This window comes from Rhinichthys klamathensis, unplaced genomic scaffold, assembly GCF_029890125.1.
Source record: "Rhinichthys klamathensis goyatoka isolate OS25496 unplaced genomic scaffold, OSU_Roscu_1.1 h1tg001162l_1, whole genome shotgun sequence".
Classification (NCBI taxonomy): Eukaryota; Metazoa; Chordata; class Actinopteri; order Cypriniformes; family Leuciscidae; genus Rhinichthys; species Rhinichthys klamathensis.
The window spans coordinates 58,452-75,755 of NW_026607370.1; the positions used below are offsets into that span (position 1 = coordinate 58,452).

At 37.0% G+C, this 17,304-nt stretch overlaps 1 protein-coding gene across 10 annotated transcripts in view; it reads right to left on the reverse strand.

Moving 5' to 3' along the window:
• tjp1a (tight junction protein 1a) overlaps positions 1 to 17,304 on the reverse strand; it is a 54,934-nt gene that overhangs the window by 22,034 nt on the left and 15,596 nt on the right. For 5 of the 10 annotated variants that reach the window (XM_056244924.1, XM_056244928.1, XM_056244927.1 and 2 more), the window contains exons 10-18: positions 17,003 to 17,153; positions 15,057 to 15,165; positions 13,173 to 13,392; positions 7,288 to 7,472; positions 6,036 to 6,131; positions 5,802 to 5,828; positions 4,798 to 4,880; positions 4,422 to 4,632; positions 1,812 to 1,912 (exon numbers count right to left, since the gene is read on the reverse strand). In XM_056244924.1, the coding sequence (XP_056100899.1) occupies positions 1,812 to 1,912; positions 4,422 to 4,632; positions 4,798 to 4,880; positions 5,802 to 5,828; positions 6,036 to 6,131; positions 7,288 to 7,472; positions 13,173 to 13,392; positions 15,057 to 15,165; positions 17,003 to 17,153 (1,183 nt within the window). The remainder of the gene's footprint in view (positions 1 to 1,811; positions 1,913 to 4,421; positions 4,633 to 4,797; positions 4,881 to 5,801; positions 5,829 to 6,035; positions 6,132 to 7,287; positions 7,473 to 13,172; positions 13,393 to 15,056; positions 15,166 to 17,002; positions 17,154 to 17,304) is intronic. The other 5 variants (XM_056244931.1, XM_056244929.1, XM_056244933.1 and 2 more) reach the window with 1 other exon arrangement.

Sequence of the window (17,304 nt, forward strand, 5' to 3'; positions counted from 1 at the left end):
GGTGAAAAATTAGTTGAGAAGGTGAAAGAGAGAAATGACATCATGTAGATGAAATGTGTAACATTGGGGAATCTCACAAAAAATATATATTTTGCAATTATAAAAAATAAAGCGTACATTTTAACAATATTAAAATAATAATTTGATAATTAGGCAAATTTTACAAAAATGTGAGCATTATTTTCAATTATTTATTCTCAATAACATTATTGTAATATCTCACAGAATTAGTTAGAATTACAATACTACCATACAATGCTTAAAAAAACTTAAATCAGCATAAATGAAAGGTAGTACTACAATGATCTATAAATACAATTTAAATAACATTCATTGTAAATAACATTACTGTAATAAGAACATGAGACTTATTATGGTATTATTTACATCATATTATAGTATTAATCAATATTTTGAATTTGGTTTCATTTTTATGTTTTCATTTTAACTTTAATTTAAGTTTCTAAATGTCTAGTTTATTTATTTATTTGGTTTGTTTTATTTATTTATTAATTTTAGTACTTCAGCTGACTTTATTTCCAAGGCATGGCAACATTTCAAATTTTGAAGTTTTTCATTAAATATTTATGTTTATATTATAAAATCAATTTGTAATAACAACAACATATGGAAATGAGCATCTCTCTTTTTTTGGCTTATGCTAAAGTAACTTGGTTACACTTTATGTTAAGGTTTCCTTGTTATTACAGTGTAATTATACATTTAAGTACAGAGTAATATTCATTAACAACATGTACTTACTAGTGTTAGGGTTAAGAATCTGTTTGGTTTAGGGTTAGTTGCATGTATACATAATTTACTGTAATTACTAAAGTATGCACATGTAACACTGTAGGACACTGTAAAATAAACTATTTCCTCAAACCTTTTCCTCACTGTGATATTGAGAATTGAGGGGGTGTGCTTAATTTGTCATGAAAATGTTTTCACAAAGTATTAAAAAAAGCTTTAAAAAAACGTTTTAGATTAAAATATGACAGTTTCTGGTACAGGTTTCATAAGATTAACCTTATTATGGTGAAACATCACTAATATAAAACTCAATCCACTGGGAAAAAGAACAGATGCTGATCAAAGAACCATACAGTGGTCAAGCATAAGTGTTGTGACCACAAGAACAGATGCATGGGAAACTAACAAACTATGCTCTGTAAATACAAAACCATGGACCCAGACAACCAGGAATGAACCCTGTCCCTGAAACCTCAAGCATCTGCTATTCAACTGAATTGGCTCCCTATTAAACATCGTATAAATTTTTTTAAATATTGCTGATTACTTGCAAAGCACTAAATGGTTTAGCTCCCCAGTACTTGAGCGAGCTCTTAACGCATTATAGTCCTTCACGTCTATTGCGATTTCAAAACTCTGGCCAGTTGATAATATCTAGAATATCAAAATCGACTGCTGGCGGTAGATCCTTTTCCTATTTAGCACCAAAACTCTGGAACAATCTTCCTAACATTGTCCGGGAAGCAGACACACTCTTTCAGTTCAAATCTAGACTAAAAACACATCTCTTTGGCCTAGCATACACATAACACATTATAGACTTCTATAATTTAGACCCTAAGTTAATAACTAATGATCTTCGCAACGGAAGTGAATCAATCAAAACTAACTTTAGCAGGACAATAACTTTTTCCTTGTGCTGTTGTAAAGCCTAAACAATCTGTTACGGTAATTTCTATTATAATTGTAAAGCTGCTTTGAAACAATCCATACTGTTAAAAGCGCTTTACAAATGAAGGTGACTTGACTTCACAGTGGAAAAGTTCAATGAAACTCACCTTGCCCTCTGAGACCCACACAAGCTGGTTCTGCTGCTGCTGAATGGTCTCCTTCAATCCTCCATACCAGCCATCATTCATGTTGTTCATGTTAATGGTGGCTAGAGGACAGTGATAGGAAGGAAGACATCAAATCACTCAAGAGAGATTCCAGCTAAGTCAGGTTTTTGTAAAAAAACAAAAAACCAATAAGCTCAAAAAAATTAAAAACAAACAAAAAATCCTCAATGTCTGTAGCATAAAACCACTCGTTTATATGCTCATTAATTCATCGAAAGATGGATCATTCTCTTTCTCTTTATGACTGAGCAAAGTGATCTTTTTGCCCAGTTACATTTTCATTTATGAGGCTTTTATTCAAAGCGATTTACAAATGAGGAATGATACAGTATAACACAGCAGCCTTTATTGAGCTCAGTCAGATACACTGTGTGCCTTTCTTATTGCTTCCATAAAAGACTAAGACTTGAGATAGCAGATAGGCTGCTGAGTGAGACCCATCATGTAATGACCCATCATGTAATTTAATGTGATGTACAGTTTTATGAATAATTATTCAAAGTTATTTCTGTCAACTACATTTTTCAATTCACAGTGTGTGGAGTGCTTTGTGTGTGTCTGTTGATCAGTCGAGACGTGATGGAGTATGACGTGTCTGGGTTCATTTAAAATAAACGACTTATTTCATTATTTAAAAAAACAACAACTTTAACTAAACTATTTATTAGTTATTGATTAAGCTATGTAAATTGTGTTTTAGTTGCAATTAGTGTATATTAAAGGAGTAGTTCACTTTTAAAAAAACTTTTGCTGATAATTTACTCACCCCCATGTCATCCAAGGTCCATGTCTTTCTTTCTTCAGTCGAAAAAAAATTAAGATTTTTGATGAAAACATTCCAGGATTTGTCTCCATATAATGCACTTTACTGGGCACCAAACGGTCCAAGGTCCAAAAGACAGTTTCAGTGCAAACTGCAAACTGTTCAAAGGGCTTCAAACGATTCCAGACGATGAATAAGGGTCTTATCAAGCGAAACGATCGCTCATTTAAAAAATAAATAACAAAGTTTAAGTTTTATAAGCTCAAATGCCCGCCTTGCTCTGTTCTGTGTGACTCTCCTGTTCGAACTCGTTCATCAAAATGAACTAATCTTTTTTCGAGTCATTTGATTCATTTAACGAACGAAATGAACGAATTGACTCGGAAAAAGATTCGTTTATTTTGATGAACGAGTTCGAACAGGAGAGTCACACAGAACAGAGCAAAGCGGGCATTTGAGCTTATAAAACTTAAACTTTGTTATTTATTTTTTAAATGAGCGATCGTTTCGCTTGATAAGACCATTATTCATCGTCTGGAATCGTTTAAAGCCCTTTGAACAGTTTGCAGTTTGCACTGAAACTGTCTTTTGGACCTTGAACCGTTTGGTGCCCAGTAAAGTGCATTATATGGAGAAAAATCCTGGAATGTTTTCATCAAAAATCTTAATTTCTTTTCGACTGAAGAAAGAAAGACATGGACATCTTGGATGACATGGGGGTGAGTAAATTATCAGCAAAAGTTTTTTTAAAAGTGAACTACTCCTTTAATGTGTCAGTTTGTGTCTGTGTATATACAGTATATCTCGCAGACGGAAAGCAGCATGGCGGAGCTTCTCAACCATCAGCGAGGTCATCACTACCCATGCCAATACCCATTGTTTTTTAAGAGAAAACAACAACACCACATTGTCCTAATGTGATACTTTGAATTTACCCAAAATAAATTTAGATTCTGTGCAAACAAATTACAATGGGGTGGGGTTTTTTTGCAACAACGTTGAGAGTTCTGTTCATAACAGTAAACCTGCTGATGAAGAAGTGACAGGTACAAGAAAAGTAGCAAGAAAAGTAGCAAGAAAAGTACACACACACACACAAGAGAGAGAGTCGAGACAGAGATATCAGGGAAAATTAAGATAATGAAAAGGAAAAGGTGCAGTTCAAAAAAAAAACTTAAATTATTTTGCACGGCCCCAGCCTAAGTTCTCTGTGGTTCCAAAATTTGTTGTGGATGTCCTGGATGGGTGTGAGACTTCCAGGCCTAAAGATTTGTCCCAGTCCAGCCCTATCACTACCATCAGCAAACCAACCCTGCGAGCCCATCTCTTCAATACCACCACCATACAGTGCAGTACTACTATACGAAAGAGAGACACAGTCTCCTAAAACAGATGAACAGAAACTCACTGTAACTGAAAGAGCAATGGAGTGAAGAATGCTCAAATTCACAAAAAGAGATAAGATCACAAATAACTGTTTGTGGGATCAAGGGTGAAAGATATGAGCACGGATGCAGATAAGAAAAGGAACAGATGGGCTGGAAATGTTGCACACTCAGACACCCACTAACTCGATGGTCAGATTCCCTAAAGAAGAGTTTTCGACAAAACCTTGATCCACACAGCCAGAGACAGACGCAGATGGAAGAAATGCTGTGACCTGCATCATCCACCGGAATGATTGATTACAGGCCAAATAAAGAATAAAAAAAAAAAATATATATATATATATATATATATATATATATATATATATATATAAGTTCAATGAAAGTTCACCACTTTACCTGTGAAGAGATGGTGGTTGTTCTTTCTCAGTTTGAGTGCACGCTCATGGAGTTTCCTAGCGCTCTTCCTAGACTCAGGACACAGTCTAGTCCTCATGGTCTTCACGCCCTGCTTACTGTCAGGATTCAGGAACACCACGATAGGATACCACTGAGCATAATTCAGCCGATCCACTGCATTAGGAGTAATGTCCAACACTGCATGCTTGTCCTGCAGAAAACATACAAAAACATCTCACTGATTTCATGGTCTCAAGAAAATGTGTTGTACCATAATCCACCAGCAGGAGGCAGTAGTGACATTCAGAAAGTTCCTGCATTGGACTATGTGCCTTAAACAATTTTGTATGTGTTAAGTGTGTGTAAGAGAACTCACCCGGTCGATTATCTGTTTGATAGTGTGAAGGCGTATGATTCCCGAGCTGCGCTGGTCAGTACCGGCATCTCTGGGTTCACTCTCTACACAAGAAAAAACACAATCCATGCTAGCATACACATACACTTCCTGAGCTCCCTCTGATGCAGGACATCAGCATCTTCACCCCTCAATAGCATTCAGTGAGAAGGCAATTCAACATGGATGTGCACATGCGCCCGCATACACAAAGTGAGCACCTGCAGACTGTTCAAATGTCCCATACGTGTAACATCAATGTGGTGCATTTTGATTAACTTTAGATTTGCAAATATAAATATCCATTATATAAAGTGGAGGGAATAGGAGCATCTGTACACCACAGTGACTGAGAAGGGGTCTGGAATGTCTGAAGAACGTTTGACATTACAGAGTGAAACCAGAAGGTCATTAGATGAAGTAAGTGTGCTTTAAACTTTAGGAGCCATTGGTGGCTCCTGACATTGGTAAATTATATAATGTGATAAGTTCACCCAAAAATTAAAATACTGTTTTTTTCTTCTTCTTTTTTTCATACAGTGAAAGTCAATGGGGTCCAATAGTAAATAAACAATGACAATTTTTGTTTTTGGGTGAACTACCCCTTTAAGACAGCATCTGTAGACCTACATCTGTATTCTTTTCTATATCATGGCTCTGAAAAAGCAGCAAATACAGGAAGTCTTTTCAGCAAAAAAGAAAAAGAAAAAAGCCCAAAGTATCACAAAATAACACAGGAAGCAGGTGCTTGGGATGGGGGAAATCAATGAGCAATGTGCCTTTATCTCCTCTCAAGCATGACTGAAGGGTTGGGGAGGGGGTTGGAGCTGTCGATAGCATGAACACACCTTGGATTATTTCTCATTACCATTTCAAGCAGTGTCGATTTGGTGTAACTAAAATAAGGGATGCCATAATAATGCACAGCCTCTAGTAGCTATGGTTACTGATGGAGTGAGCTGATGTGACTACTGTATGCAACGTACTTTCCCTTCCATCTGGGTGCTGTGTCTCTGAAAAGCAAATACAGTCATACATGTTATGTAAATAAAGCCAGTGGCCACTCAAGGAATCAGTTTACAAGCTGAATTTTAAATGCGCTACTGACACTGGAGAGCAGGACAGCTGTAACTGCTCAAGTATGCTGCACAGGTAGGTGGATTAGAAAACTGAAGCGATGCGTCTTATCTAGGGATGTGTGTTAACAAATGGACACTCACTTGCAAGCTCGAACAGGTCAGGCACCTCTCTCCCCAGTTTGTCTCGTGCCACGTCTGCGATTGGCCCGAAGATCACAACCGGTCTTAGGAACCCAGCTAAAACGACATAGAAAAAAACATCTCTGCTTTAGTTTAAACAAAACAAAAATATAGCTATTTTCAGATTACTGAATGACCAATATTAAAATTGTATTATTTCTAAATAAATGACATAAATCACTTTACATGCATAAATACGTAATAAATAATATTGCATGTAAAAATACGAGAATTTAGGCATCAGAATATTATAATGTACAGTATGAAAAATGGAGATTGCTAAGGGAGATTGTTGATTGAAAATGAGACTGGCTAAAGATTACATTTAACAGTTTTATTAAATATTAATTTAAAGCAACACCAAGGAACTTTTCCTCTGCGCTCGCCCTACAGGTTGGAAGCGGAATTGTCCATTACTGCTGTCGTAAATAATTTAGCCTACCGCAGCCTACGGTCGCACGCGCACGCTCGCTGTTTATCCAGCACCGGCTTTGGAATCAACAATGGCAGACGTCCCAACCTGCAAGAAGTCATTTCAGGGAGGTATATCTTGGTGACTGGATTGTTGACTGCGGGGGGAGGCGGGTTGACTAGCTTTCGTGAGGCACACTCGCAAGGTCTCTTGCTCTCTCCCTCTCTGCCGTGCTCGCGCTATGTATGTTATGCGCGCAGTATGTTCTGTCTCGCATGCGCGCTCTAGATTCCGGCAGATTTGAACTAATTTGCGGGCATCAGGGAGACGCTATAGACTTGGGATGTCTGCAATGGCCATAGACAATTTGAGGAAGTGGTGGGGGAAGTGACGTATGCCGTAAAGCAGTCGAGTTTTGTAGTTCTTTTTGTGCTCGGGTTACTACCCGAAACCCGAAGTTACATAGTGCGAGTAAAAGCGATACAGACCACGTCAGGCTATGGCAGACGTGTCATTTAACCTATTGTAAGTCGATGTACCATCACAAGGGTCTTGGAAATATATTATGAAGGTTGAAAAGTTACATAGTGTTGCTTTAAGTGAGCATTAGATGATGGAAAAGGTTATTTAAATGTATGAATGAGCATGCACAATTAAACACCAAGGTCAGCTGAAGTGTATACAATATTGATACCGATAAAAAAATAGTAATAGTAATTTTAAAACATCTCAAATATCGGCTGATAACATGAAACCGATATATTGTGCATTCTTATCTAACATGCATAAAAACTTACATACCCTCTCTAAGAACCACCCTTTCATAAGCAGGGAACTTGGTCTGAACAGGCTGAGCTGACAAATCTTCTCTACTCTTCCGCAGGTTCCTCTTTGAAGTACGTAGACCTCTGAATCTCCAGAAGTCAGCTCGGTCGCCGCCTGCAGTTTTGGGGAGTGTGTACTGTACGCTTGATAACTGCTCTGCCCTGAAGAGAAGATGGCAAAACAAGGTCAGCTTTAGTTAGAAGCAGTGTTGGGAGTAAGGCATTATTAGTAAGGAGAGTTACGTAATCAGTTTACTTTACTTTTAAGTAACTAGTAAAGTAATGGATTACTTAAATTTTCAACAAAATATCGGAGTTACTTTTTCAAACAAGTAACGCAAGTAGCTTGGATTTCCATTTATTGACTTATAACACCTCTCTTGTCCCCATGTTGAGAGAAATCAGGAGTAAAGTTGCAGAAGCGCTGTGTGCTCTGTGTAAACATGATGGTTATTGTTAGAGATGCTCCGATCAGCATTTTTGGGGCCGATTACCGATCACCAAATTCATGATCTGCCGATTGCCGAATGGGAATCTTTTATCTATAATCTAGCAGAGTTTGCACCATTTGTAGAAATGAAACTAACTATGAATTAACTGTATTGGGGGAAAAAACAGTAGAAAGGGTTTATTTAATTGTATTTAGAAAATGAGATAACTTAAGGCTACTGTAGGCCATCTTTCCCAAATAAGGCAGAGTAACATAAAATTATTCCAAACAAAGAGGGGTCAGGCAGACCAACACACATTAGATCAGCTTAATGGGATGGGATCAAGTTACACTTAGGCCGTGTGTCCACCAAAGCGTTTTTACTCGCGCCTGGCGTACGTTTTCAATTGTTTTCAATGGGAGCGCCGCGTTTTTTAAACGCCATGAGCGCAACGAGGCGCTGAGCGTGTATTTAACGCTCAAGCGCTGAGCGTTCGGCGTTTTTTACACGCTGAAGCGATGAGCGCCCGGCGTTTTTACTGGTCGCCGAGAGTTGAAAAATGTTTAACTTTTGGATAAAACGCAGCGCTCATCACTGTCACTTTTCACCAACCGTCCAATCACAGTGGAGGAGGGGCGGGACTAATATCACACCGACCAACTGTCATTCAACATTCTTTGTGTACAAGGAAGGACATCAACCAGCAGAGCTGAAAAAAATGGATGAAAAATTAATATTGCTGGTCTCCGAACATACGTGTTTATACCAGATGACATCCCCGGATTAGCACAATGTGAATTTAAAAAACAATGCTTGGAGGAACATTTAATCGGCGATCGGTCTATCAGCAGTCAGACAGCTGATCGGTGGGGGCCGGGATCTACGTTAGCGTAACGTTAGCTTGCAAACCGTCAAAGCTAATTTTTTTTTAGATAGCTGCTACATTTCTATAAATAACGCCCGGTAATCGGAATATTCTATTCAGATTCTGTATCATAGCAACGAAGCGTCTCAACGGAAAAAACGCTGCGCTGCCAAACACTCTCAAGCGCCCACAGCTGGGCGTTTTCAGCAGAGCGTCTAGCGTTTTCAGCCGGCTAAAAACGCTTTGGTGGACACCACTGATCTATATAGAATGACTGGATAGCTCATGACGTCATAAACAGTGAAGCCACCGTGCCGCCATATTGTGATTCCCTAGTGAGCTCACGCGTTCTATTGAATCAATAGGAAATTGTATGATTTGACTGAGAAAACATTGCATAACGAGACACCGTCTTTAAATCTAAAGTCTCCCTGAACAGTCTTACAACGCAAACATCCTAAGCATTTAAATTGGTATTTGTTTAAAGTCGGAAATTATTCCTGCTTACTAAAAATTAAGTATATGTGAATTTAAAATTTAGCTCTTTCTGATTGTGTTTTACAGATAGATCAGTAGTCTGTTCAAGTATTTGATTAGTTAGCAAGAACATGTCCAGGAAATGCATAATACAAATTGTATGGTTTAATGTACACCTGTTTCACCTCTTATTTACCCCTTATTTACACTGCACACGTCTGCGGCGCGTTTACAGCTGCGACACGGCTACCGGAGCTGATCGCGCCCACAAATCGGCAAATCACGTGGAAATGCTCCCGGTGTGAGTTGACACGGCGTGAAGGTAGGAATAAAACATTGTCGGAGCCATAATGCGCCGCAGATGTGTGCAGTGTAAATAAGGGGTTTACACATAGGCCTATGGCAAGCCGTTTTAACTTTTATTCATTTCCAGGATATGAATACTTGATATCAACAATTCAATTTTCACTAGTTAAAATTATAATTATTGATATCAGGAATAATATTTCTACTAGTAACAATGGCAATTTTTGATATCAGGAATTACATTTTCACTAGTAACAATGCTAATTCTTGACATCAACATTTACATTTTCACTAGTTAAAATGATAATTCTTGATATCAACAATTGAATTGCAACTAGTAAAAACTATAATTCTTGATATCTGTAATTGTATTTTCACTAGTGAAATGTCACCATAGGCTAGGCAAGCCGTTTTAACTTTTATTCATTTCCAGGATATGAATACTTGATATCAACAATTACATTTTAGATATCAACAATTACATTTTTTGATATCAACAATTACATTTTTGATATCAACAATTACATTTTTGAGATCAACAATTCAATTGTTGATATCAACCATTCAATTCTTGATATCAACAATTGAATTATTGATATCAAAAATGTAATTCTTGATATCAACAATTGTATTTTCACTAGTGAAATGTCACCATAGACTGCCATTCAAAATCAATTGTTGATATCAAGAATTGATTTCTTACTAGTAGAAATATAATTTTTTGATATCAATAATTACATTGTTACTAGTATAAATGCGAATTCCTGATATCAATAATTAAATTATCACTAGTCTAAATGTCTATTCTTGATATCAACAACTGAATTGCTACTAGAAAATTTTTTCATTTTTGATATCTGAAAATGTATTTCTGATATCAATATTATTTCAGATATCTAAAATGGCTTTCTTACTAGTAACAATCACATTCATGATATCAGAAATTAACATTGTCACTAGTGAAAATTGAATTATTGATATCAAAAATGAACATTGTTACTAGTAGCAATTCAATTGTTGATATCAAGAATAGACATTTCAACTAGTGACAATTTAATTCTTGATATCAAAAATAAAGGTTTTTACTAGTAAGAATTGTATTTCTGATATGTGAAATTGGAATTTCAATTAGTAAGAAATCAATTCTTGATATCAAGAATTGATTTTGAATGGCAGCCTATGGTGACATTTCACTAGTGAAAATACAATTACAGATATCAAGAATTATAGTTTTTACTAGTTGCAATTCAATTGTTGATATCAAGAATTATCATTTTAACTAGTGAAAATGTAAATGTTGATGTCAAGAATTAGCATTGTTACTAGTGAAAATGTAATTCCTGATATCAAAAATTGCCATTGTTACTAGTAGAAATATTATTCCTGATATCAATAATTATAATTTTAACTAGTGAAAATTGAATTGTTGATATCAAGTATTCATATCCTGGAAATGAATAAAAGTTAAAACGGCTTGGCTGCCATTCAAAATCAATTCTTGATATCAAGAATTGATTTCTTACTAGTTGAAATTCCAATTTCACAAATCAGAAATACAATTCTTACTAGTAAAAACCTTTATTTTTGATATCAAGAATTAAATTGTCACTAGTTGAAATGTCTATTCTTGATATCAACAATTGAATTGCTACTAGTAACAATGTTCATTTTTGATATCAATAATTCAATTTTCACTAGTGACAATGTTAATTTCTGATATCATGAATGTGATTGTTACTAGTAAGAAAGCCATTTTAGATGTCTGAAATAATATTGATATCAGAAATACATTTTCAGATATCAAAAATGAAAATTTTTACTAGTAGCAATTCAGTTATTGATATCAAGAATAGACATTTAGACTAGTGATAATTTAATTATTGATATCAGGAATTCGCATTTTTACTAGTAACAATGTAATTATTGATATCAAAAATTATATTCCTACTAGTAAGAAATCAATTCTTGATATCAACAATTGATTTTGAATGGCAGTCTATGGTGACATTTCACTAGTGAAAATACAATTGTTGATATCAAGAATTACATTTTTGATATCAATAATTCAATTGTTGATATCAAGAATTGAATTGTTGATATCAAGAATTCAATTGTTGATATCAACAATTGAATTGTTGATATCAAAAATGTAATTGTTGATATCAAAAAATGTAATTGTTGATATCAAAAATTTAATTGTTGATATCAAAAAATGTAATTGTTGATATCAAAAATGTAATTGTTGATATCAACAATTCATATCCTGGAAATGAATAAAAGTTAAAACGGCTTGCCATAATAGGCCTACTCCGTTTGCAGTGCATATTTTTTTTACCATACCCATGTCAACAGGTTGGAGCTTTCACTGCACGCGGATGCCCGTCCTGTGCGGTGCGTGCAGAGATCGTTTGTGCTGCAGGCGCTGAATTAAAGTGACAGCGCATGGTTCGTGGTCAAACTGAACACGGATTGACATGAAAATATTAAATATATGCATTTAATTAAATTTATAAGAAGTAATGCATTGAATAATACGTTTATTGGGTTTAAACTTGAATACGTCTGTGAAAGAATGCATAGTAGGCTACACATTTTTTTTAAACAACACGGAAATAGCGACAATTGTGCATATAAATTACTATATATGGGCTTAAAGTACAACCTGTGAGCAGTTTTTCAAGATCCTTTTGTGATCTCGTTTTACACTTTTTGATGCGCAGCGGGTCATCTTAAAAGTGCCGTCGGAGCTACCTATCTCTGTATAACGGCCGTTGGAGCCCTCTGCTGGTAGGGAATCGTAAGATGGCCGCTCGAACACTTCCGGTGGCTTCACTGCCTGGTGGCAGTTTAGAACGTCATGAGCTATCCAGTCATTATATAGATCAGTGGTGGACACACGGCCTTAGGCATACTTGGAAATTGTAGCCTCTTAATACATTGACTACATTTAATAATTGGCAGCAAAATGTAAAACTTGTTAAACCAAAACTGGCTACTGCCACAAAGGACAAAAGGACAAAAGGACAAAACTATGGCAAGTTTTTTTCTATTATTATTATGAACGGTTCCTCAACTACATCAGATCCAAAAAATAAAATAATGTAAGCTACTGTAAGCCAATGCCATCCTTCATAAATAACAAGGCAGAGAAACATAAGGAGGCCAAGCAGATGGCTAATTTGACGTCTTTGTTGGACACTTTGAAAAACTTCCAGACGGGAGAAGGAGAACTCACGTTGCCACTGGCAAGCTCCGCTCTGCTGTTGTGTGCCCGTGCAGGTGGAAAAAAGTTGCGCGAGTAATTTACGTCACGACGTGATCGGCTTTTTTGATCGGCGCTTTTGGGATTCGCCGATCAAGCTATTTTTAGCCATTATCGGCCGATCAATCGGAGCATCACTAGTTATTGTAGATCTTTACTAAATGTGAGCGTGTAATATTAACTCATCTCACTTGCACAAAAACAGATTCAGGATTCCTCAAAATGAATAAAAACTGTGAAATGCAAACTGAATATTTAGATGTTAAATAACACAAATATGCTATGTGTATTTAATCTCGCTTTATTAATCAATGTCTTTGCTGCTGATGGTTGAGTGATAAAAATACTTAACAACTTAGATAAACCATATTCTAATTCTCTCTAGCATCACAAACTTGCATATAGTTAATCATGCATTACACAGGATAAAGGAAAAAAAAAAAACAGTATTTTATAGTGATCTACATATGATCTACTAAACTGTGTACTATTTGTGTACTGGTGCTTTACTGAGTGGTTACCTGTTCTTGTTGGGAATGATGCCTCTTTCCACCTCCTGGTGGTTCTTCCCGATGCGGATGGCCAGCCAGGAGCCCAGTTTTCCGTTGTAGAGGGTGTCCACCACTCTGAACACCTCTCCCTTATTAAAGCTAAGCCCGTAAGGAGACTCTTTCTCATACTCAAAGTGTGTTCTGATGTAGAAGGAGTCGCCCACATCAGACTCCACTATTCGCCGGTACACTGGAGGACAGGATACAAATGAGATGGTTAACAGGAAGTCATGAGGAACAGATTTATAATAACACTAAATATCTTTCTTAGTATGAATGATTGAATCTTACCTAACTAAACAATAGGGTAAGTTATACAAGTATTTATTTAAGTGGTCATCATTACAAAATAAACCCAAACATGGCGATAATGACCCCAACAGGAAGCAGAGGGGTCTTACATCACCCTTAATGACCATCTGACTGCATTGTATCCCACTTATTACAGAAGTACTTACCAAAGAAATTGATTTTGATTTTTATGTGAGAAGAAAAAGGTTAGAGTTATATGAGACATGATATTAGCACAGCTATGTGAGAAATCAATGATCAGTCATTTTAGCTATTATTACTGAAAGATATTGGATCACAGAAGACATTTGACCACAAAATGCTGCAACTGACCAATCAGAATTAAATATTCTAGAGCAGTGGGTCTCGACCTGGGGGGCGGGGCCCACTAAAGCTTGGCTTATACCCGCCGCATCCACACGAGTGCGAAGGCGCATTGTCACATGTGTACTTTACTTCTCATTGATGCTTCCAGATGGTTTAGAGTCGTCCCCTGTCCTTTCAAAGAATAGTACAATGGTGAGCACATAAAGTATAAGCGCCTCATCAGTTTGGGGAGGTATGCGTGCAGTCAGCAGATGCTCACGGTGTGGAGCCAGGTGAAAGTATAAACAAGGTTTATGGATCCTCAAGGAAAATTCCAGGAGGGCACAAATAAGGCCCTATCCACACTACTGCGTTTTAGTTTAGAAACGGATAATTAAAACGAATACGATCTCCGTCCACACCAGCGTTTTAGCTGCGTATTAGAATTGATCTCCGTCCACATTAAAACGACTGAAAACGCGGATCATGTGACCATTCACCAACACTGGGCATGCGCGTGCCGGTGTAAACACAACTTCATTGATAAAATTATCCCACCATGCTCTGGGTTAACCCCAAACCGACGCTTCATGTACGGTCAACGCCGCCGCTGCACACGGGAATTGTCACAAATCGCTCGAATAATAGCTTGACTCCGGCGCATGTAGGCAGTTAACGTTGTAAAATGCAGAATTTACTTGTACAACAGCTGCTAGCAAAGATATACGCCATGACTGATGAAACCCAATCATAGAGCCGAGCGTGAGCCTCTACTACGTCATCGTTTCTAAAGTTCTCCGTTTTGACCCGTCTGCACTAAAACGCCCTCCGGAGATTCAAAACGAAAAACGGATCGGCAGCGTTTCTAAACTTCTCCGTTTTGGGTCTCCGTTTTTGCCGTTTTAGTGTGGACGGGAGGTGCAAACGTAGCAAAAGGTCTCCGTTTTTAAACGAAAACGCAGTAGTGTGGACGGGGCCTAAGTCTTCAAATTTAGTTATAGTTATGTATATATTAAATTGCATAGTTATTTAGTTATTTAATAATAACATGTTAATTAAACTTTAAAAAAATTAAATAAATAAAGATTTAAAACAAACTAACATAATTTTTTTGTTGAATCATTTTTATTACAACAGAAGTACCAGAGGTACATATTAACTTAGAATGGAGGGCTTTCGAATATTATTTGAGAACCATGTAATAAGTGGTCATAGGCCAACATAATCAATACATGAAAGCCGTATCCATCTGCTTACCATCTTTCTTCTTCTGAGCCAGGATGGTGACCTCTTCACCTCTGGGAAGATCCAGCAGGAACAGCACTGCTTCCTCACGAATGATGTTTGCAAAGTCAACATTGTTAACCTACGAACAGTAGGGAGTGCAAGAAGAAAACAGGCTTTAGATCTCTGCGGTGCCGTAACTTAACAATACACTGTTTATTGACAGTGGAAATAGAAATAAAGAGAAGCAGAGAGAGAAAAAAAGAGCAAATCCACTTTTTCTGTGTTTCTACTTTATCTTAAAGTCACAATCTCAGGGAGAAAAAAAGAGTTGAGGTGAATGTGGAGTCACCCTTGACAAAATGGAAAGGGAAAAACAATGAGCTGGGAGTCTCGCTGTGAGGCAGGGCCTGGAATCTAAGGAGTGTGTGTTTGTGAAGCAGAAACAGGAACATTCATACACGTGTGTGTACGGACACTGTGACGACCTGCTCTGGGACTAGTGTGGGAGAGGCACAAAGCTGTCTATGTATAATTAAAATGTGCTCAGTGATAAACAAGCCTAAATGAGCCTGACTTAAACTCACTGTATTACACATAGCAACTGACAATAGTGTAAGACCACTGGAGGCTTGAGTTAAACAATGAGTGTCATTGTGGAGCCGAAGGCTAAACAAAGGAAAGCTGAAAACAGAGGAGAGACAGGCACTGAGTCAGAGCAGGAGTATGTCATGATTATTTTTGCCCACAGCCACAGGGGTCACACAGTGTCTTCATATTTTCCTGAGAAAAAGTGGAATGTTACACAGTGTTACAGTACAGAGATTAGTCAACAACAGATGTTCAGTAGCAAAACAATCAAACACATGTTTTCTTAGGATTAGATTTCTCAGATATGATAAAGCATGCTACTGTATCTGCTAAATATGTGATGTTCACACAAGAAATGCCACTAGTTGTAATTAAAAAACATCTTTTGTTAAAATTACACACACAATTTAATTTGAACTATTAACCATTTAATTTTAACAAAAGATTAATTTTAATTAATTATTTTATCATTTTTAGCAAAAGTATACAGATTTCACCTGTAACCAAACAAACACTAGGAGGGACAGGATATTATTAAAGGGATAGTTCACCCAAACATGAAAATTCTGTCAGTAATTACTCACCCTCACGTTGTTCCAACCCCGTAAGACTTTCGTTCATCTTCAGAACACAAATTAAGATATTTTTGATTAAATTGAGAGCTGTCTCACTCCATATGCTTCTATTGTAATTGAAACCTGCTGGCCCAGAAAGTTAGTAAAAACATCATTAAAATAGTCCAAGTGACTACAGTGGCTCAACCTTAAGTTTATCAAGCGACGAGAATACTTTTTGTGCTTAAAAAAAAACAAAAATAACGACTTTATTCAACTATTCATCTTCTTTTGTGTGGGCCTCTGAGTGAGTTCACATAGTGTAACAGCGCAGCGCTACGTCAGAACGTATGCTCACTATTGGCCAGCATCACACTCATGACCAGTGTCGGCCAATAGTGAGCATACGTTCTGACGTAGCGCTGCGCTGTTACACTATGTGAACTCACTCAGAGGCCCACACAAAAGAAGATGAATAGTTGAATAAAGTCGTTATTTTTGTTTTTTTTAAGCACAAAAAGTATTCTTGTCGCTTGATAAACTTAAGGTTGAGCCACTGTAGTCACTTGGACTATTTTAACGATGTTTTTACTAACTTTCTGAACACAAAAAATATCTTAATTTGTGTTCTGAAGATGAACGAAAGTCTTACGGGGTTAGAACAACATGAGGGTGAGTAATTACTGACAGAATTTTAATTTTTGGGTGAACTAACCCTTTAAGAGCATATTTATGGTCAAATTTAGTGCATGTTCTTTAAATTTATGCTAGATCCATGTTGTAAGAACTCACTATAAAGCTCTAAAAGATGTAAACGTAAAATTAGATCCTCACCCTGAGTATCTGGTCTCCCTCCTCCAGGCCTTCCTTAGCAGCAGGACTGTCCTCCAGCACACCAGCCACAAATATCCCCACATCATTTCCTCCTGCCAGCCTCAATCCTACGCTTTCTCCTTTCCTAAACTTCACCAGCTTCATACTAGGCCTAGTAAACAGAATAAAACTGGATCAATTTTTCATGGACTTGCATGGCATTGTTTGTGCTGTGTGTGGCTTCAAATGATTTGTACCTGTGTATCTGTACGATAATACAGAAAGCTTACTTGGCTAGTAAATCACTAGAAAGGGCAAGTGGG